Here is a 20,105-nt window from a genome sequence, read left to right as displayed (position 1 = left end):
TCATGCAACAATTTTAAAAGCACAAATTATCAGAACACCTTTCCATTTTATCTATCTGAATACTTTCTATATTTATCTAGTAGTTTGCTGCTACATGTACATGACAAATGTCAGTTGCTGTGTGCTTTTCAATGTGTAAATATTGAGTTATGAATTAAATTGAGGCGGGGAGAGAACAAAAGAACAAAGAAGATGATCTAGCAGTCACTATATCATGATATGCTAAGTAACATCACATGTGTATCACCAAATTAAAAACAGACTTTAAATCAAGACAGATATATTTGACATAAACATCCAAACTCACCTCACAATATTCTGTAACAATGCAGAAGAACTCTCCATCCATGAAACTATCCAAGAACTTGTCAATGTTAGGATGATTTAGCTAAAAAAAGGTGAAAAATTCAATCTGGCACTTGTTGTTACAAAGACAGTGGGAATTGAGAGCACTCTCCCAAACAGCTATGCTACAATACTTGTAGGGAATATCACAAGTTACATCAAATTTTTTTTTTACTATTTCTATGTCCACAATTCATCTAGCCTGCTTGCAGGCCGTAGTTGGTGTGTGCATGCAAGATTCAAGGGGGCAAATATATTTGGTTGCCATAATGGATGGGTGGAATTGATCTGGGAGGAGTGACAAACCAAAAGGGAGGAAAGAGGAGGAGAAAATCCAGAAACCCCCCCACCTTGCCTCTCACTTTATCACTTGTCCGAGATCTTCCACCCGTCCAATATAGTGACCAAATGTATTCACCATGTTGAATCTCCCACATACCAACTTTCCCCTATGAGCAGTGTACAATTAATTCATCATTTCTAGGCAACCTCAGAAAGTCTCAGTTATTTCAGTTAAAGTAAAAAAATACTGGATGTTCATTTGACAAATTTAAGTTTTTTAAGTTCAGGGTATATGTTGCTTGTTGTACATTATGCTCTCTTGCATATCTGTCGATTAATACGAGCTAAATTTTTAAACCTACATTGGATAACAATCTAGCTTCTCTCATGGCATCTACTGTTTCATCTGGCTGTAGCTCCCCCACAAATATCTCCTTCAAAACCTTCCTAAATGAATTAAGAAGATAAATTGTGTGTCAGTGATAAAAACTTTTTTACAGATCTGCTGCTGAAGAAGTTTGTTGAATAATTAATTTCTGATTCCTGTTTCAAGGTTGTTTTAGTGAACTCTACAGTTACATTACATAAATTCAGGTTTTTTTTTTCCATGGCATGGACAAATAAGCTTAATTGCTACTTGATTGTCCATTTGTTGAGTGATCTTGTTCCATACTAATAGCAGAGTTGAATCAGGGAGAATTTTCTTACAACAGCCCTTTGTTCCATTAAAGCAAGAAGAGAAGATTCATATGGTAATTTTTTAGTTAGAAACGATCTTACCCTGACAGACACGTCCTCGTTCTATCCACTACCAAGGTTAATCTGATACCTGTGGCTTTCCTCTAGACTCCAGTGTGTAAGCACAAATACAATCAAAATGCACCTCACTTTGTTCTCATAAAAGTTTGATGTGCATAAAAGCTTAAGCTTTTATCGTTTTCGACTTGCAAGTAGTAAGTAGCGATATGATTTTAGCTGGGTATATCCTAATTCATTAGTTATCTTACTTAATTATTTAGACACGACCCCACAAGCGAAGTGTCGTTTTTAATACTTATCGTGTATAAATAAAGATTATTGATTGATTGATTGAGCGCAAGAGGTCACCTTCTAAAATATTTGTTGCAGCGAGTTCTTCATAAATCAATAAAGTGTTCACTTGCGTTATACATCTACACACACAGTTTTAGTTTCAATAGGAACTGAACATTTTGCTCTTTCCCACTGTTACGCATAAACAGGGGAACAATGGTATCGACATTCTACAAAGAAAAACCACCAAAATCATACAGTGATATTGGTCAATAAAGGTGCTGTAAACAAAAAAATTAATGATATCACACAAATGATAACCCTGTGGCAGCCGGTGGAAGTTTTACCGCCCAGATAAGTCCGCCTGTTGCATACTTTTCGGACAGTTTTTTTTTTTTTTTTTTACATCTACTACGCTATGGAAGTGAATGTATGTTACTCTTTCTCACCGGATGTGTGGAAGAGTTGACTGACAAACGAAGATAATTTTGATTCCGAACAGCCAGTTTTGGGTTAGTAGTCCATGTATGGGAATACATTGGAATACATTGGAATACATTGGAATACATTGGAATACATTGAAAATATATACCGAGCTCAGGACATTTTACGGGGTCATACATGGACTCCTAACCGGTGAAAAAGAAGGCGCCATTTTTGATTTGATTAGTGGTGTTTCACCAATACTAGCGGGAACTCACGACTAAAGTTTCCGTGAGGACCTTCTTCAAGAGCCATTACGATGAAAAACCTGTGATGGAACGGACCTCTTGGATACATGGAGGGGGAAAGAATTCTGAAGGCGCTTCTGAATGGTGAAACAAACGATTTGTTTGAAGACACCAGTTTTGCAATTATGTTTCCTTAAAGCAAGCTTATGATAGCTTTTAAAGTTTTGTGCAGTTTTATGATTATCATCAAGCTACAGGGAAACGATGTTGACTTTCCATCGATTGAATTTTAGTAAATGTGGAATACCATTCTTCTGAAAAATAATTGCGCACGATCGATGGAAAGGGTATTCGTTTGCCTTCATCGACGGGAGAATGTTTTACCCATGTAATACACTTGTTTTGCATACTGAACTTTACACATTTCCAAAGATACTGACAATAAGTAGAATTAATTCAACAATTAAGAGCTTCTTTCATCGGTGATCATTTCCGTTGGTGATCAATTCCGTTATTCTCATGTTCTCAAATTATGTGTGTTTTGGGGGTGACATTGTAAGGAGAAATGAGATGCTAGTCACCCCCAAGTCAAAGGGTTAAAAAAGGCGAAATCTGTTTAATATTTTTGTGAGTACATGAAACAACATTTTGAAAGATGGCATGATTATGTTTATGAAGCAATTCTCTAATTTTCTTTTAGACTATCTTTCTCCGCTACGATCACCCTTGAATGCCAAAAATGGCAGCAAGTTGGGTTGCAAAGTTGCAGAAGAATCTGTGTCAAAATACACATTGTTTTCAACCAAGTTTCTGAGATGGGCTATTGAGACTTTGAAAAAAGTCAAAGCAAAAGGGAAGCACCTTGATGAAATCACAAACTCCTCAAATTTAGGTAAGTGAGAGCTGCAAAATAAGTGTACAGAGTTTTCAAAAAGGATTGGCTATTAGCCAGTATATGGTTAGTTGCATGCATTCTGGGATCTTGGGGCATGCTGCCCACAAAGTATTGTTTCTGGGAGAGGGGATGGCACAGGGGTGAGAGGACTCACCCCCCCCCCCCTCCATGTTGTGATGCACGTTCAATTCCTGGACTTGGCATGAGATGTGGGTTGACTCAGTTTTTGGTTCTTGTCCTCACTCCAAGAGTATTTTCTCCAGGTCTTCCTGTTTTCCTCTCTCTGTAAAAATCTGCAAAAAATTTTTTTTCTTTCTTTTCTTCTATTTACCTCCCTGTCATGGGGAGCATCGCATATGGTCTTAGGCAATAAAGACCCAGTTACCCCCAATTGAGTTGGTTTGTACTTAATCTATTTAAAATGTATGGGCTCTAAAATTCTATCTCATGCATTTGTTTGGAAGTATATGCAAAGTGATATGATAGTTGGTTGGCTAGGTAAACATGAGCTAGGTAGAGATTGAATGGGTGCTCAACCAGCATGAAAATGTAATTTAACCTTAAATATTTTTGTGGATGTTTATGCGAAAATGGCCTTCAAGGAAGTTGTTTGTTCAGGAAATTTGTTGTTTTTTCACAACTCAAAATCAAGGTAGTTTTTTTTATGTTCTAAAATGGTGGCCAATACTTAAGGAGAACCCTGAATGTTTATGACTTTTTTTGTCCCTTCCTCTCCAAGCATCTGAATATAAAAAAGAGACTTGAAGAAACCTCAGAATTTTTTTTATTTCTTATCTTTGATAATCAATCTCAAAATGACTTTTGTCTCCTACACGAAATATAGTTTCTAGTTGTGTGATAGTGGGAAACAATACACCTGTATACCTTCTTAGAAAACCCCTGATCGTTTTGGTGAACCGACAATACTGACTTTAGTAGTAGTAAAATACTAATGAACAACTTCCTTAAAATGGTTGAAAAATGTTAATTTTGTTTGTAAGAGTTCATACTTATCCTTCATTAGAAGTAATGTGAAAATTAAAATGATTACTGACTAATATACAATTCTATGGATTTTTGTTTAGTGAGTATGTTGCTCAGCGACACATTATCTATTCAGAATGGTAAATATCTCAAGTTTATTCCTTCACTGGACCAACTTGGCAAGACAATTTATTTGATTATTGTTCAGCTCATATCTAAGGGTCAGTTTGACCAGGCTTTTTGTCATGCTAATGACTTGCTCAAGTTCATTCAAGTGGTCAAGTCCTGGAAAAACTATGATGGTGGAAAAATGGAGAAGGGGCTCTCTTCACTCTCTCTTCGAATAAATGGATGGTCTCCATTGTCAAATAGAACTCCTTATCTTGTGGAAGGAAAGTATTCTACTGTTTGTTACTAGTCAGTTTGTGAGAGGTGATGGGTGAAGTACAACTGTATGTTGTCATTCAAAGTGCAGTTTTTGATTCACAGTTTTGTTTTCTTCACAGAATTCACATTCTGAGAGAATGTGTTACAGTTGCACAGCAAGCAAGCAAGGTTATTCACGATGCTCTTGAAGACCCTGATATTCCTTTATCTCTTAATGAGCTGTGATGGCTGGGTAGTACTGTTTACAATGTAGGCTGTGTGTCCTATCAAAGCGACTGTTTTACTGACGGAGTGCCATTGCTGGCTCTTGCCTGTGATGAGTTAAGAATCTGTAGCTTTGGAGCTGAAACAGAAGAGAAAATCATTGTCCAAGCTGAAGAGGTAAAGTCTGTTCAATTGATGAAGGTACTATAATTTAAAGTTTATTGAAATAATTAATAGTTCAGTTGAACTATGGTTTGACCCTATACATGAGAGTTTTCCTTGCTGAAAATGTTACATTCAAGTATTGTTTCAAGACTGTCTTATGGGAAGCAGGTGTTCTAAGCTAGAACAAGGTCCTTTCATACAGTCAACAACTGCCAGAATTCGACAAATTTCTTAATTACTGGTAGCTAAACACATGTAGAAGTAAAGAACAACCCAGCACAGGAGTATAAAGGGGTTTTGGAAGACTTTAAGGGAAACTTTGACAAAAAGTTTTGTGCTGAACTTTTCAACTTACTAGCCAAGTGGCCAGTGACATCTTAGATGTTACAGCAATTTTAGTTTGTTTACTAGCCAAACTGGCTGTTGGAAATCAGAAACCACTAGCCAAAACTGAATTTCCACTAGTCTGTGGCTAGTTGGCTACCATTAGTGTGGAGCGCTAGAGGGGAGTAACCTTTTCATGAACTGGTATTCTTTCTAGGGGGAATCACCAACACTCCTAATCAGTTCATGATTCTGAAACTGAAATAAGCTGTGACAAGATAGGCCTTCTAGCTCATGAGGTCAATTTGCTATGGCTACAAACATGAAACAGGTTTGCGATGAACCAAATAGGAACAAGGGTGGGGAAGAGGGGAAAACTTATTACTCTTTCACTCCCAAGATTTCATTCATAATTCTCCTTAGTGTCTGCTTCACAATTTCTATGATCTAAGTTTGGAGAATTTGGTATTAGCTTAACTTATAATCTCTTTATCAATTGGTATTTGTCTTTATTCTCATTACTTGTCTGTTTGATATAGTGTTGATACAGTAAGGAGAAATTCTGTCTTGGTCACTCATGGGAGTTAAAGGGTGAATGTAGAATAAGTTGCTGATCACAAATCTAATTTTGGCTAACAGTGACATGGTGAGTTTTGAAAATGTTTATTTGGCAATGTTTGAAAAATACTTTTCAGGTGAAGCTACTCACAAAGTATGCCTTGCTAGTTGACTGTCAAAGAAGAGCCGGAAGAATCAGGGATGCACTAAAGACTGCTTCAACTGTGGTCCTGGTAGCACTGAAAACAGCCTCTGATGCCCACACCCTAAAACAGCCAGTCAGACAATGGGTCTCAGTGAAACATGAGCTGGTGAAGGATCTACAGGAGGGAGAAAAACAGTCTGAGAGATGCAGGTTTGCAATAGAGTTCAAAATAAATATTAGTATTTTGATGTCGATTAACTTAAAGCTTATGAGTTTTAAGCAGATGTCAGATTATAATGTGTAAAAAAAAGGTTACAAGAACTCCAGAAAATTGGTTTTAATTTGTTTAAACTTGATCAAATACATGCATGTTGTTTTCATAATCAAACAGAACATACATACATGCAGCAAATATAAAGATTATTCCATGGGAAGTGCCCTCAAACGATTTCTATTCACAAGTTGCGATGCATCAGAAAAGGGAGGAGTGAGTTTTTTATGCATTGCAGCAAGTGAATAAAAATTATTCAAGCACTATCATAACATAACCGTTGAAATGTGGCAGATTCCTCACCTCAATACACCAAAATCCTAGTTTTTGGCTCGTTCAAGGCTTCAAAAGGATCAGATAAAATTAATTTAAAGAGGGAAGAAAAAAATGGGGGGAATTCTAATATTTTTAAGGTTGACTCTGGAGAGATAAGGCATAGTGATAAAAAAAGACAAAATGATATAATCATTATGGTGTTGAAGAATTACATAATTAAAGTAAGATTGAGTTAATTGGAAACTGTCTGAAGAAATTTCTTGGTTCTTTTTTCTTCTCAGAACCCTATGCAGTGCATTTGCAGAGCAAGAAGATGCAAAAGATGTAGAAGGAAGCCAGCTCTGTTTTGTTTTGCAGGAAGAGCTTGCTTGTTACAAGACCAAAAGGTAACAAAATACTTTCTTTTACATTCTGACTTCTTCTTATGGTTTCCCCTTTCATAAGTGAAGTACAACTGTACCTGCCAAAATGTTTCATTGAATTGTTCCAAACTTTTTCAGCTATGACACAGCAGTAGGGCAAATTGCTGTAGTTCATATATTTTGAACTGCGGTATGAGATACGTATGATGCACGATCCTCGCAGTAGATAGCGCTATTTAAGCAATAGCGCTATCTACTGTGAGGATTGTGCATCATGCGTATCTAATACCGCAGTTCAAAATATATGAACTTCATATATTTCATTGTATACTTACAATTGTTCACCGCCTTTGAGCCACCTCACTTGAAATTTCAGCCAGTAGCCTAACTTCTTAGCTACCAGCCTGAAAGGCCTAGTGCTGTTGGACAGGATGTTAGTCAATGGCAGGCAGGGCTCCAATTTAATTTTTGGATCACTAACCCTTTGGGTTAGTAGACATCTTTTTTACTAACCAAATAATAAAGTTTGGTATCCAAGCTCACAAGTTACGATATCTCAAATATTGAACATTTTGATAATAACAACTAGGACAAATTAAAGAGTAGCTGAAATTGCATACTGACCTCAAAAACGTAGACAATTATCCACCTATTTTATTTCCCTCTTGTTTACCATGATTAGTCAAGAACAGTACATCTACAGCATTCTCTAAAAAGAGTTAAAGTTGACTTAACAACTTGAGTATTCTAAGTATTCCTCTGAGAGTCGGGCCTACGTGCTCTTTGGCCTGAGGTCTACTGATGTTTAAATATGTTAGAAAATTTTACTCACCATGTCGGGTTAGTTGGACAAATTTTTAGTAACCAAACGTTGAAAATTACTAACCATTGGTTAATGGGTTACCATTAATTTCGAGCCCTTGCTTGTAAATCCACAGCATTTAAGTTGCTATTACCAATCCATACTCATGGTTGGAAAGGGTCAGTCTGAAACTAGAGTGGGTTGCCTGAGAACAAAACACAGTGGTCTTGGTTAGGACTCCAAAACAGTCCTCTTAAATTGGAGTTCAGCATGGTAACCATGGATTGACCAAGTCTCCTATTAATTGTGAAGAATTTTTATCATCTTCTTATTGAAAGGACAAAGTTGGTCATTCAAACTGTCTGTTACTTTTATTAAAATGAATCTTTACTCAGCAGACACCTTGATGGGCAGGGACAAAAAAAATTGATCCCTTTCAAGTACATCAAATCTGCATCAAAAGAAACCTAGACCTGCGATGAGCAGACACTGCAGGGCTCGACACTAATAGTAGCTGAGTTTCTTTAGATCTGCACCGCAGTACTGTCAAGAAGCTGGGGAGACTCTAGAGCAGTTATTGGACTCAACAGATAGTCAGGATGAGGAGAAAAACATGCATTCACGTTTGCTGGATAGACTTGGTGCTGCATATTTATGGCAGGCTTTGCTTGAGCACAAAGATGCAGTAAATGAGAGAGCAACTTCAGCAAGGCCAGAGCTTTCTGACAGTTATGAAGGAGAAGAGGAAAGTACTGGAAACTTTTTTGATTAAGATCTGATCTGACAATTTGATGACCCACCCAGGTCTCAAATTTGGATTTCTTGAGGTCGTGCTGGCTGCAGGCTATCTGTTAGGCCACTGAGTGTGCCTCCAACAAAGAGACGCACTGGGGCAAGAAGTTGATTTCAGTTAATTTGAAGTCTAGAGTGAACATTACTTATACAGATTTTATATTGTTCCTTGTTCAACACATTTTCAGGAACAGATTGTTGTCTTTGATGAAATGTCATGTGCCTGTTTTACAATAGACATGAATTTTGTAGTCAGTTTTTCTACAACAACAACATACTTTACCTGTAGGTGTACATGGAGGACCATGCAGAAGGGAAAGGGGCCCTGAGATTGCACCTCCGGTGCATCCCCAAAAGCACCTCATTCCCTCAAAATATCAGACTGTCAAATGAAATGTTGGTGTAACTTTTCAGATAGAAGATATCTGCCTGGAGCAACCATTTATGGAATCACTTTGTGCAGCTTTGGAAATGTGGACGTCACTAAGGACCAAATCACTGCAACAAGACACCAGTGGAAAGGTAAATGTTTCCTGGAAAAAGCATTTTAGGGCTATGTAATATATTTTTTTACTTTAATTTCCAAAACATTAATATTTTTTCACTGGCAGTGACAATTCTTTATTTGAAAACAAGTGAAACTGTAAAATTCCAAGAACAGTTTTCTTTCATGGGGAATAGAGTACCGAAGCCCTGACGTCACGTTTCCATGGTTGCATTTCTGCTGGATCTAAACAAACTCACATGTGTTTAACATGGCGGCGTTGTCGATAACATCGTTCGCAAAATACTTCTCAGATGAGCCTAAATCTTTAAACCGTGGCGAAAACCATTACCAATCTGGACACGTTCTATCTTTTTGCTATTGTGATGGAATTATCAGAGGGTCAGTGCAAGCGAGCGTGAAAAGTACGACGTATAAAGTCACAGTAAGTGTAAAATTTCTATTACTCGATGTCTATCCGTTAACATCGCCAAACCAAAACTTATTTAAATTAAGTGATTTCGAATCTTCGTTTAAAGGAAATCTTGAAAAGTAAGCTTATATTTCTTTTTCTCTTTCCTTCGCAGATATATCTTCAAGAAAACGAAATACGTTCCACAGAATGCGAGTGCCCTCGTGGCGGTTCAAAGTGTAGTCACGCTGTAGCTCTGTTCCTTCATGGCTACCACAACTTAAGTAGAACTGACATCGAATGTCAGTGGAAGAAACAAAAGGCATCCGAGGTGGTTAAAACGGTAGAAGATCTGTATCCACCCAAAGAAACTAAAGTCCTAAAACGAAAAACTACAGATGAGGACAGAGAATGGCTACGGAACAAGCTGAAGAGATACGGCGAGTTCACAGGAATGTTATGGCTTTTGAGCCCCGAACCTGACAAAGAGAATCGTCTGCCGATCTCCACAGTCAAAGAAATCATTTTATCGAGAGAGTTTGTTGAAAGCGGACTTGATACAAATTTCTTGTTGGAAAAATTGAAAGTAAGTGAGCAGCAAGTGAAATCAGTCTGTGAGATCACGAAAGAGCAACGTGAATGTGGAGAGTGGCATGTGGTGAGAAAAGGACGTTTGACTGCTAGCAATTTTGGTCCAGTTCTTGAAGCAAAAAGAGTCACTCCTTCCCTTATCAAGCGTGTTCTTGGAGAATACGACATCTCTCGAGTGCAGGCTGTTCGATGGGGTGTCGTTAACGAGAAAGAAGGAATAAAGGCCTTCACCAAATTAACAATGAAAGTAGTAAAGGATTGTGGCCTTTGGCTACACAAGTCTGGTGTTTTGGGTGCATCACCAGATGGACTTGTTGATGACAATGCGATCATTGAAGTCAAATGCCCTTACACACATCGCAATTCAACAATTGAGGAGGCTGTTAAAGACCCTAAGTTCTGTTTAGTAAAGAGAGATGCTGGCTATTGTTTAAAACAATCCCACCACTACTGGCATCAAGTCCAGGGTCAGCTGTTTATAACTGGGAAGCAAATCTGTTACTTTGTGGTTTGGACAACAATGCAAACTGTTGTGTTGGCAATCCAGAAAGACTGCACATGGGAACCAAATCTTCTTTCACTGCAAGAATTTTATACAATTCACATGATTCCTGCACTTGTTGATGGTGGTCTTTAAATTTTAAGACTTTGTTGTAAAATTAATGTAGTTTTTTATAAAGTAATGGATTTGATAATACATACTTTTAGAAATATTTTTTAAAATATTGTTTTATTTGGTAAAATCATTGCAACTTTTACAACAAATATGCAGTAACTGAAGGGTGTATATAAAATAAAAATGTTCATGTTAATCTTAAAATTGTTTTTCTTTAAACAGCAACATTTGCTGGGGTTTTTACATTAGCTACTTGAGACAAGAAAATGATAGATTCATTGTAATCGTATTTGAATACAGTTGGTTATCTGAATTCATAATAAGACTAGCATAAGGGTGTGGTGGCAGGAATACTGATCAGAAATAAATAGTTTGTCATTAAGTTGTGTATCATGATTCCTTGTATCATGAGCAAGTAAAATAGGGTTACAAGCTTTTCACAGATCACACAACACCTGTCCACTCTTTGTATCAGAATACAGTTAATTGATTAACTATGATCAGACAATGCCAATGTATACCAGGCCTTAGTAAACTGATGTAAGATGATCAATATTTCAATTAAAATGACTAATCAAAGTCAACAGTGTCATTGGTTTCCTTAATTAATGGGTTTTGTAAATTAACTAAAGCACCACATAGCTGTATAATCTTACCAGAGAGGGATCGCAAGTATGGTGGCACAAAATTTAAAATTTTATAGTTCTTCAATCTAGCATTAGCACGTTCTACGTGTATACGACATTTTGCAATGCTCTTTGTTAACTTAACTTCACTTTCTGTAAATTTTCCATTGTTCAAGAATGGGGGAATGTTCACATATACACCATTAGGAACAATATCATTTATCAAAAACCCTTTATCCGCAAGTATAATATCCCCAGCAACAAAATGCTTTAATATTCCTGACTTTTGAACCGTTACTTTATCTGATACTGAGCCAGGGAAAAGTTTACTTACATAAGTTATAACCGCGTTGGGTGCCACACCAACAATTGTCTTAAAAGAATTCATACCCCTGTACGTTGAATATGTCAATTTTTGGTCACTCATAAGCTTAGGTGTAGCAACCTCGATATCGGTGCAATCTATTACCATACGACAGTCTCCAAATAAGCTAAATGAGCCTGGAAGTGAAGTTTTGTTTTTTTGTCTGGATGGAACAGCTATCTCCATTTGATCTTCATATAGAATTTGGTGCAAAACATGGATAAATGTTGTCACAATATTCGCTATTGTAGCAGTACTGCAACTAAAAAGTTCAGCTAAATGTAAGTTATGATAATTATGTCTAATCTTCATCAATGTTATCAATATTTGATCTTCAAAAGATATCTTGTCTACTTTCCAGCCACACACGTAAACAATATCGTTGCGGTATCTTTCGGCACATTCGACAACAATGTGGAACATTTCTTTGTTTGGGAGGCCAGTTTCCATGTTGATTACCTTTGAATCCATGTTAAAAGAGCTGTAGTTTCTTTTTAAGTAGCTTTCTTTTTCTTTCAACTCGGATACTTGGGTCTTTAATGTCCCTAGCTCTGCTTGTAGCAGGATATTTTCAGTCTGCAAAGTAGTGCATTTCATTTGCATCTCCTCGCAACTGAGCTCGCAAGGCTCGTTCTGGTTGCTCTTCGTCGAAGATTCTGAAAGGATCTGCTCGATAGTCGTTGTCTCTGGGACTTCAGTTCTTTGCTTTTTCCTTTTTGGAGCATTTCGAGATTCAAATAGTTTGTCTTTATTCCAGGAAAAGACCTCGGGGCCTTCTTCTTTACTTCCTCGGAAATGACAACTACAAACTCGAGCGCCTTTGCCAGGTTCACGATCAGCTCGTCTGGAGAGAGAAAACGAAGGTTTTAAACTTTAATCATAACGTAAAAAAAAGCTTTTTTTCTCTCTAGAGGTCTTTCAAAGGTATAATCCACAGGTCAGTGCACTTTTGAGTGGTTAAATAAAACCATCTTCCGCGTAACTATAACCGACACGTGGCCGTGCATCATGGTGGTCATTGTACCAAAAATCAACCTACCTTATTAGAGAAATCCATTTTCTTCTTTGAGCAGGATCTTTGGGGAAACGGTAAAAGCTGCAATTGTGACTTTCTGACTGATGATTGCAGTCGGGAACGAAGCATTGGCCCATTTTATGATGAGATGTAACGAAAGACGCCAAATAGTGTTTAGATCCAGCAAAAATGCTACCATGGTAACATGACGTCACACTTCGGCACTCTATTTGTTGTGAGAACTAAATAGGTATCAGCTTTTGATACTTTCAGACGTTTTACGATAGGTACTTAAACAATTTGAAAGATGTGCCATTAAAGATTTATGGATTACTAAAATTTAAATGCTGTGCTAAGTCTGCACTCAAACAGAGTGCCCACCCAGCCCGAGGTTATCCTGGTTTCCATTGAATTCACCCTTTAAATCCCAAGACCTAATCACTAATTCTCCCCTCTAGCTGCTACACATTTACTTGTAAATAAGTTATAAGAATTTGGTGTTAGATCAAGAGAACAACTTCTACATGATAAGTTCAAGTATTCTCATTACCTGTTGAATCATGTATGGGCTTTAAAGGGAGAAGATACATGTTTAAATCATTTCTGGGAGTTAAAGGGCTAAGCAACTAGGCGTATTACTACTCCCCCAAGATGGGATGCTAGTCCATTGCAAGGTTATCCCCTTCCCCCAGCATTTTATCACTTGGCAGGCTTTTTATCTGTACTCCTGGTTACAGAGAGGCACGTGATAGAAAAGAAAGCTGTGTTTTGCCCAAGTGGACACAGCAAAATGACCCAGCCAGTTCTCAAACCCAGACCTCTTGACCCGCAGTGCAGCATACTAACCATTGGGTTACTGCATCTCCCACTGTATACAATACATTTAATCTTGCATGAATGTTATTCTCACTGAATTTTTTTTTTATGTTCTAGGTTGACCTGGACCATCTTATTAATCCTGAAGAGACATATCATTACTTGCTTATCACTGCTGAAATGTTTGGGCTTTTAAAACAGGTGAAACCTGCTACGTACTTTCATTGGTGACGATTTGGATTTCCCACAGGCAATTAACTGTTCATGCAGTCCTGTCACAACATGACCATGGCAATAGAAATGTTAAAAAAAATGTTTCGGTACAAGAAATGACAGCAGTTTTAAGAGATTTAAGTATTTGAAGGAAAAGGCTATCACTCAACAGAAAAGAATGATTTTCTCCAGTCAGGTCTTTTTTATCTCGACTGGTAAATTTTATACAGTGAGGATCCTTGCCTTTGTTATCAGTGGTGTAATGAATAATGTAGTTTCTGCACATTGAGATAATTTGGTTGTATCAACTGGGTTAATAAATATTAATTGGCCGCAGCAAAGAATTTCTAAAGCTGATATTCCAAGGTTAAGCCCTTTATCAGAGCAAATGGTGAAGGGTTAATACTTGAAACATCAGCTTCAGAAATTGTTTTCAGCATCCGATTGGCATGTACATTATCAACTCAGCTGATGAAACCAAATTATATGTACTTATAATTCCACCCCCCCCCCCCCCCCATCTGCCCCATCTGATGCAGCACAACATATGGGTATCTTCAAAAAATTAAGCGTGTGGGAACATCTTCCATTGCACCACTCCCTTCCCAGGATTAACTCTGCTACCCTTAGGCTTAGGCAAGTTAAGCCAATAATTTATATCCGCTTTGTAATACTGAGCGTTTTAAAAATGCTTTTATTAATAGACTTGGTTTTAAGCATAACTTAGCTGTAAGTAATTAATACACATTTTAGCCCATTACACTTTATATGTAACACTTGATATGTATTTTATCAGTGAAATAAAGACTATTTACTATTTTAATTTACAACAGTTTCCCATCAGAATCTTACCCCCCTTATTCATTCAATGAATGAATTGTTTTCTTGCAGCCCTTAAAAAAAGCTCGTGCTCTTTGCATGGCTGCCAGTATATCCCAGTCAGTTGGTACCAAAGATATGCTGGATAATGGATTGTGTGCCCTAAGTGATGCTGTTCACTCATTGTGTGACATTCTGGACTTGTCACATGCTTCAATTATTCTGTCTCATACAAGTAACCTGGTTGATAGATTTGAGCCCTGCAGTACTTCATGGGTTCAGTTCTTGTTGGCCAAGAGTCACTATTTGCTAGTCACAGGAAAGGTATGAAAAATCAAAATCATTATTAACCCTATCACTGCTTTAACTAACTCTACTTACTGTCTGCCAAACACTTCTCGTGATGTAAGTTTGGAAAATTTGGTATTGGATTAACTAAATAATCCTCTACAATTGATTTTTTTCTTTATTCTCCTCACTTGTCTGCTTGACATTGTACTGATGTTGTAAGGAGAATTCCTGTCTTGGTCTCTGACATGGGAGTCAAAGGGTTAAACAAGCATTCATCATGCAGGCATACATGTATACGTGGTACTCTAGCTCCATGTTGGTGATTTTTCTTTGTGCTGAAGAACTTGGAATAGCTTTAGGCAAGGAAACTGTGGGCCAGCTAGCCTCTGAGAGCAGCTGGGAAATCCAATTTGTATAGTAATTACATGATTTTGAGTGCAATTTGGAATAAATAAGCACGAGTAAATTTTTTCAAAGACTAACAAAATTGCATGAGCCCATAGGGTGAGTGCAATTTGTGATCTTTGAAAACATTTACAAGTGATTATTTATTCCAAATTGCACGAGAAAATCATGTGATTATGTATTAATAATATACATGAAAAAATACGAGGTAGCTTCTCATAACTACGCGGAAGAAAAGGGCATGCATCACATGCAAAAATTATTTATTGAAATCCTGCAAGTGACATTGACCTTGACATTGACATTGACCAATTATTTTGACCAATCAGAATGTCTGGTTTGTTTCTTTCTTTGCACTGAATTAACCCTCTTCTGTACTGAATTAACTCTCTTCTGCACTGAATTAACTGAGAACTGCGTTCATCTTAACCAATCAGAACTGAGAAATTTTTTCATGTATATTATACAATATACGGTATAGGAGGAAATACCAATTAAACAGGTCTATAATAGTCAGTACGTGTAAACACGGGATTGTTCAGTTTGTGATGTGTGTGTCAGTCGTGGTTTTCATTGATTAATGTTTAGTATTCGGAAGGGGAGGTCTCCCTGAAGGAAGCACTGCAGAGTGAAGTCTTCACACACAAGAGTTACAAGTCCCACCTGTTGAAAGCCAGATGGAAATCAATTTGCTGTGAATATGCAATGCTCCCACCCACAATCCACAAATTTAAGATAATAGTTGGTAAGTTCACTCTTCTTCTTTGGAAATTCCTCTTTCCAAAACTTAGATCTACTCTTCTCCACAGTTATTCAGTAACTTTTTCATAATGGAAATGGGAATTTAGCAGTGGATATTCCATAAGATGGCTCTTCTTGTCCACTGATACTAGGTCTAATTGGAATTTGGAGTGTTTGTTTTTGGAGACCCCTAGAAAGATCCTTGGAGTAAGGAAGAAAACTAACAACAAACTCAACCCACATGTGACACCAGGTCCAAGAATTGAACTAATGGGAGGCGAGTGACCTCACCACCGCCCAATCCCAGCTCCCCAATATTGATTTTTTATTTCATTGTTTTCATAAACCGTCGCCAAGTGACCTGTGAAAATTTAGGCAGACTTAGTACCAACAAAACAGTCTGTTCAACCAGATAATTTTTGATCAGTGAATCAATTCATGAGTTTATGAGTAATTCCCAGGTGACAGTTATTTTTTTTAGTATTATCATTGTTGAGATCCTCTACTTGGTTCACTGACTCCTGGAATGGGCTATGGATGCACTTCATAAACTAACACAAATGGCTGAAGAAATCTTTGGTTTAGATGCGTTTTGTACTGGCAAACAGATACACAAGCAAAAGGAAAATTTGTTGGGTAAGGTGATTGAGGAATTTTTGTTTCCTTTTATTCTTGACACAATTCTGCAGAGCCCTGCTTGCAAAGTAGTGCCCCTGATTTCTATGAGCTTCTACTAGGGACAATGTGTTCTGATGACTGGGATAATACAGGAGTTTCATTAAGGGCCAGGCACCGGGCAAATTGACCGGTTGTGAGGACGGTTTTGCCCACCTGATTTGACGGTCTGGAGGAAAGTTTATCTTATAAAGAAGTTCAGTTCAAAGAGTTTTGCCTGCCTGTGAAAACCAGTTTCCCTCCTGCAGAAAACATTAATGAAGCCCCTGATAATATATACCTAAATCATGTGGTTGGCAATACCTTGCAATCCTAATTCAGGCTTTGAGATAGAGTTGTGCTTGTAATTGGATGTGTTATTATCCTGATTAAAATATAGAGAAAAGTGCAATCAAACTGGCCTGAAACATGGGAGAGTTTTCTTCTGTTTTATTATTAAACTTTTAATCACATATTTTGGCATCTATTCCTTTTGTTTGTGCAGATTTGCTAGCCGCATCAGAAAGTTCTGGCCAAAACCTTTCTAGTTTGTCAATCCTAAATGACTTGCTCTCATCCCTGTTACAAGTTGGTCAGCTGTATGCTCATCAGGGAGCTGTGAGGGAAGCTTTGAGGCAGTTTGTGGATGGTGTTGCACTAGCAAGGCAATTTTGCCTACCATACAGGTGATTTATTAATGTTTAGTAAAAGCTCTGTTAAACTTTTGGACCCACACTAGATCAGAAAGTCAAGGAGCATCAATCCAAAATTTTAGATGAGAGAATTTTGAGGATAATATTAACTGTCCTTGTCTGTTACTCTTAGACATCAAGCTGTTACCAGAACAGGAAAGAGAATAAAGTAAGATCTTAAAAATTGTTTGCTGAACATGAAGTTGTGCTGAAAATGAAGGGTTAATTTCTTTTGTTTTATTCCCCTGATGTGAATTCAACATTGAATTAATCTGCTGGTAATTGGTAAATTTGCCTTGTCCAAACCAGCAAAACAGTTATTTTTCAAATTTTTTTTTTCTTTTTTTTTTTTTTTTTTGCAATTACGGCAAATGTATAAACAAATTTCATTTCAACTTCTTATGTCCCCATAGAGCAAGATATCTTAGCTATAGTAAAGATGCCAAGGGGGAATTGTTTACCTCTAAAGATTAATTTGGAAATAGTTTTTAGAAGACTCATCTAGACTACAAAGATAATGGCAAAGTTTACATCCTTTTTGTTAATTTAAGTTGAAGTTTCAACTCAAATTAATTAAAGATGACTTCACTGACTAGTGACCAGGGATATTTTCAATTGAATCCCTGTGGTTTTGTTATTTTAGGAGAATAGCAAAGGATTTTTCTAAACCTTTGGTATATATGATAACACCTTTGCTTGTGAGTACTTGTAGCTACTGTTGCATTTGATAGACTTCTATTTGTTATGTATACAAAAGAGAGAGATTTTTCGTGACCTTGTGAAAACCAGTTGGATGCTTTTACCTCTTAGACATGGCACACAACTCTCCGTGTTTACTGGTATCCCCAATTACTGTGGCACTAAGTGACTCAAAGTTTATCTGCTCCTTTATATGGGATGCAAAAACAAGGAACTAGAACCTTTGATGCCAGAACAAGGAACTAGAACATGGCTGCCAGAACAGGGGATTACAGAACAGGGAACTAGAACATGGATGCCAGAACAGGGAACTACTGTAAGACATGGGATGTCAACAGGGAACTAGAACATGGGATGCCAGAGCAGGGAACTTAATAAATCTACAAGTAGATTTCTCTTTATTTTGTTATTTCCTTTTTGTCTGTTAGGAAAACAAAGGAGATCTGGTGAAGCTTGCAGAACGTCTTTCCTCCTTGTCATTTGATGACTCTTCAACTAATACTGCTCACCAAAAACTGGCTGCCCTGGTCAAGACTTGAAACATCATGAAGTTTTCCTTGTGTGCAACTGAGAGATACAAACACGGTCTCTTCACTCCTGAAGAAATTTCCCTATTGCAGAACATGCCTAAAGGTACATTATAGTTATTTTACAAGCAATAGCGAGCTTTCAGCTGTGTTATGCAGCCAAACCAGCTTCAAAGAAAGTGTTTAACTGTTCAACTTTCTCAGGATTGGTTTGTAGAACAGTGTGACTCTTATAACAGGAGAATATTTTTTTCTAGCGAAATGTAATTATCACTAATTTAACATAATTCTTTAAGCAAAATGACTTTGTTAAAAACTTTTTGTTACCAGACCACCTCATTTGACTCTTCCCAATTCTTCAGCTCATGCTACACATAGAACTGATGATTACATTTGCCATGAATTTTTAGTTCCTTTGACAAGTAGAACTGAAATTTAATTTGTTACGTTGAGCAAATAATGAATTTTGGCAATAATCCTATAGTGTGATATTGACAAGGTAAGAAATTAGAATTATTGTTTTCTAGAGTGGACTGTTTGTACTTTGGAAACCTTCACACATCCAGTAAGCAAGGACAGAGAACTGCTGATCTGCAGGGTAAGGGCTGACTGTGATCCTGCTGTGGTTAAGATTAACACAACATCTGGAGAAGCACAGAACAAGGATTGCACTGTATGTCGATGTGTTTGTAACAACTTGGTTATATTGCGGTTACTCTTTTGTTGTATTTAGGGAGAGTGGACCTTTCACCTCTATGTTGGAGGAGGTAGTAGCTTACAGTCAGTTGAGATTCTGTAGTGCAGGTGTAAGCTTTGTCCAAGGTCACCATGAGGGGTTTTTGGGTAAAACACTGAATTCTCACAATACCTCTTTATTCTAGAAGATCACTAGAAATACGTCTGAGCAAACTGTCTGGATATCTGACAAAACAGTGGGGGTAACCTGCGCTTACTAGTAGATAATTTCTCATTTAACCACTAGAAAGTCTGTAAGTAATGATAAAAGCACAAGAACAGGGTTGGCGAAGTAAATTAACCTAATTAACTATTGACTGAAACAATTTATTTTGTAAAGGGAGACAAAGTTGTTGTGGATCTTTCAAAGCTGTTCCAGTCTCGTGTATTGGAGGAATTTACAGACATAACGACAGCATCAAAAGCATGAATATTAACAACACAACCGAGTGGTGGACACTAAGGACAAGGCTTGACAGGAGAATGAAGGTGATCAGCATTTCAACTCTCACGAGCCATGAATGTGTATCCTGTCCTATGACATAACTGAAAGTCTAAATTGTAATAATTATGATCATTTCTTTAGAACCTTTTGGAGAAACTTGAAGGTTCTTGGCTTGGAAGATGGAGAGGAGTTCTTCTTGGTCAGCCTATTGATGAAGAGTATTGTGAATCAATAGCATCCTTAGCCAGAGAGTTGGAAGAGAAAGTTTCAATCCTGTGTGGATGCCGTCCTGATAATCATTTGCTTGAAGTATGTTGTGCATGAGTCATTCAGAGTTTCCCGAGTTATAAGGATGGCAGATTGTATGAAAAATGTTTTGTCCATCAATCTTTGTTATGATTTGTGTGCCATCTTTGGTGCTTGACCCAAAGATGACAATTGAAGTAGCAAAACCTTGCATAGTAA

The 20,105-nt window shown here is 37.4% G+C and overlaps 5 protein-coding genes and 1 long non-coding RNA gene across 15 annotated transcripts in view; 3 read left to right on the top strand and 3 right to left on the bottom strand.

The window, feature by feature from the left end:
- The window catches only part of LOC148715634 (serine/threonine-protein kinase Nek11-like), a 3,738-nt gene extending 1,562 nt beyond the window's left edge, over positions 1–2,176 (bottom strand). Inside the window, exons 1-4 of the mRNA XM_088746726.1 lie at positions 2,109–2,176; positions 1,408–1,469; positions 990–1,074; positions 308–388 (exon numbers count right to left, since the gene is read on the bottom strand). Coding sequence (XP_088602852.1) covers positions 308–388; positions 990–1,016 — 108 coding nt within the window. The 5' untranslated portion in view covers positions 1,017–1,074; positions 1,408–1,469; positions 2,109–2,176. The remainder of the gene's footprint in view (positions 1–307; positions 389–989; positions 1,075–1,407; positions 1,470–2,108) is intronic.
- A 94-nt stretch (positions 2,177–2,270) lies between these two features.
- Positions 2,271–5,645, top strand: LOC148715633 (uncharacterized). Of its 4 annotated transcripts, XM_088746718.1 has the most exons (5): positions 2,271–2,474; positions 3,031–3,222; positions 4,311–4,349; positions 4,716–4,977; positions 5,507–5,645. In XM_088746718.1, exons 1-4 carry the CDS (start codon positions 2,438–2,440, stop codon positions 4,727–4,729), a joined length of 282 nt encoding a protein of 93 aa, XP_088602844.1. In that variant the 5' UTR covers positions 2,271–2,437; the 3' UTR covers positions 4,730–4,977; positions 5,507–5,645. The 4 variants fall into 4 exon arrangements, with proteins under 4 accessions (XP_088602844.1, XP_088602845.1, XP_088602846.1 ...); XM_088746719.1 differs by lacking the exon at positions 4,311–4,349; XM_088746720.1 differs by lacking the exons at positions 4,311–4,349; positions 4,716–4,977; positions 5,507–5,645 and adding an exon at positions 4,418–4,638.
- A 329-nt stretch (positions 5,646–5,974) lies between these two features.
- On the bottom strand, positions 5,975–7,394 carry LOC148715632 (uncharacterized). The gene is made up of 3 exons (XR_015995925.1): positions 7,237–7,394; positions 6,567–6,605; positions 5,975–6,167 (listed from the first exon to the last, which is right to left on the bottom strand). It is a non-coding gene; the product is annotated as an uncharacterized LOC148715632 (long non-coding RNA).
- LOC148715629 (uncharacterized) lies at positions 6,168–19,612 on the top strand. Of its 7 annotated transcripts, XM_088746707.1 has the most exons (14): positions 6,168–6,202; positions 6,821–6,925; positions 8,102–8,452; positions 8,910–9,017; positions 13,537–13,620; positions 14,524–14,775; positions 15,736–15,892; positions 16,474–16,524; positions 17,048–17,228; positions 17,368–17,403; positions 17,878–17,932; positions 18,362–18,566; positions 18,988–19,058; positions 19,536–19,612. In XM_088746707.1, the coding sequence occupies exons 3-12, from the start codon at positions 8,393–8,395 to the stop codon at positions 18,470–18,472; spliced, it is 1,095 nt and encodes a 364-aa protein (XP_088602833.1). In that variant the 5' UTR covers positions 6,168–6,202; positions 6,821–6,925; positions 8,102–8,392; the 3' UTR covers positions 18,473–18,566; positions 18,988–19,058; positions 19,536–19,612. The 7 variants fall into 7 exon arrangements, with proteins under 7 accessions (XP_088602833.1, XP_088602832.1, XP_088602835.1 ...); XM_088746706.1 differs by lacking the exon at positions 19,536–19,612 and having other exon boundaries at positions 18,988–19,133; XM_088746709.1 differs by lacking the exon at positions 19,536–19,612 and having other exon boundaries at positions 18,045–18,566; positions 18,988–19,133.
- LOC148715631 (uncharacterized) lies at positions 9,170–11,177 on the top strand. Its single transcript, XM_088746705.1, has 2 exons — positions 9,170–9,424; positions 9,567–11,177. The coding sequence occupies exons 1-2, from the start codon at positions 9,251–9,253 to the stop codon at positions 10,617–10,619; spliced, it is 1,227 nt and encodes a 408-aa protein (XP_088602831.1). The 5' UTR covers positions 9,170–9,250; the 3' UTR covers positions 10,620–11,177.
- On the bottom strand, positions 10,694–12,837 carry LOC148715630 (uncharacterized). The gene is made up of 2 exons (XM_088746703.1): positions 12,628–12,837; positions 10,694–12,432 (listed from the first exon to the last, which is right to left on the bottom strand). The coding sequence occupies exons 1-2, from the start codon at positions 12,738–12,740 to the stop codon at positions 11,169–11,171; spliced, it is 1,377 nt and encodes a 458-aa protein (XP_088602829.1). The 5' UTR covers positions 12,741–12,837; the 3' UTR covers positions 10,694–11,168.
- Positions 19,613–20,105: the final 493 nt, after the last annotated feature.

The sequence above is a fragment of the Stylophora pistillata genome, unplaced genomic scaffold (assembly GCF_964205215.1).
Source record: "Stylophora pistillata unplaced genomic scaffold, jaStyPist1.2 SCAFFOLD_63, whole genome shotgun sequence".
Lineage (NCBI taxonomy): Eukaryota > Metazoa > Cnidaria > Anthozoa > Scleractinia > Pocilloporidae > Stylophora > Stylophora pistillata.
The sequence above is the reverse complement of the archived record's forward strand: the minus strand, read 5'-3'. Positions and strand labels throughout refer to the sequence as shown.

Coding starts and splice junctions, on each gene's coding strand:
- LOC148715633 (XM_088746717.1), top strand. CDS start 2,438: ATGGAGGGGGAAAGAATTCTGAAGGCGCTTCTGAATG. Junction 2,475..3,030: donor TCTGAAGGCGCTTCTGAATG/GTGAAACAAACG, acceptor ATTTTCTTTTAG/ACTATCTTTCTCCGCTACGA. Junction 3,223..4,310: donor CACAAACTCCTCAAATTTAG/GTAAGTGAGAGC, acceptor ATTTTTGTTTAG/TGAGTATGTTGCTCAGCGAC.
- LOC148715630 (XM_088746703.1), bottom strand. CDS start 12,740: ATGGGCCAATGCTTCGTTCCCGACTGCAATCATCAGTCAGAAAGTCAC. Junction 12,433..12,627: donor AAATGGATTTCTCTAATAAG/GTAGGTTGATTT, acceptor TTCTCTCTCCAG/ACGAGCTGATCGTGAACCTG.
- LOC148715629 (XM_088746707.1), top strand. CDS start 8,393: ATGAGAGAGCAACTTCAGCAAGGCCAGAGCTTTCTGACAGTTATGAAG. Junction 13,621..14,523: donor TGTTTGGGCTTTTAAAACAG/GTGAAACCTGCT, acceptor GTTTTCTTGCAG/CCCTTAAAAAAAGCTCGTGC. Junction 16,525..17,047: donor GCAAAAGGAAAATTTGTTGG/GTAAGGTGATTG, acceptor TTGTTTGTGCAG/ATTTGCTAGCCGCATCAGAA.
- LOC148715631 (XM_088746705.1), top strand. CDS start 9,251: ATGGCGGCGTTGTCGATAACATCGTTCGCAAAATACTTCTCAGATGAG. Junction 9,425..9,566: donor GTACGACGTATAAAGTCACA/GTAAGTGTAAAA, acceptor TTTCCTTCGCAG/ATATATCTTCAAGAAAACGA.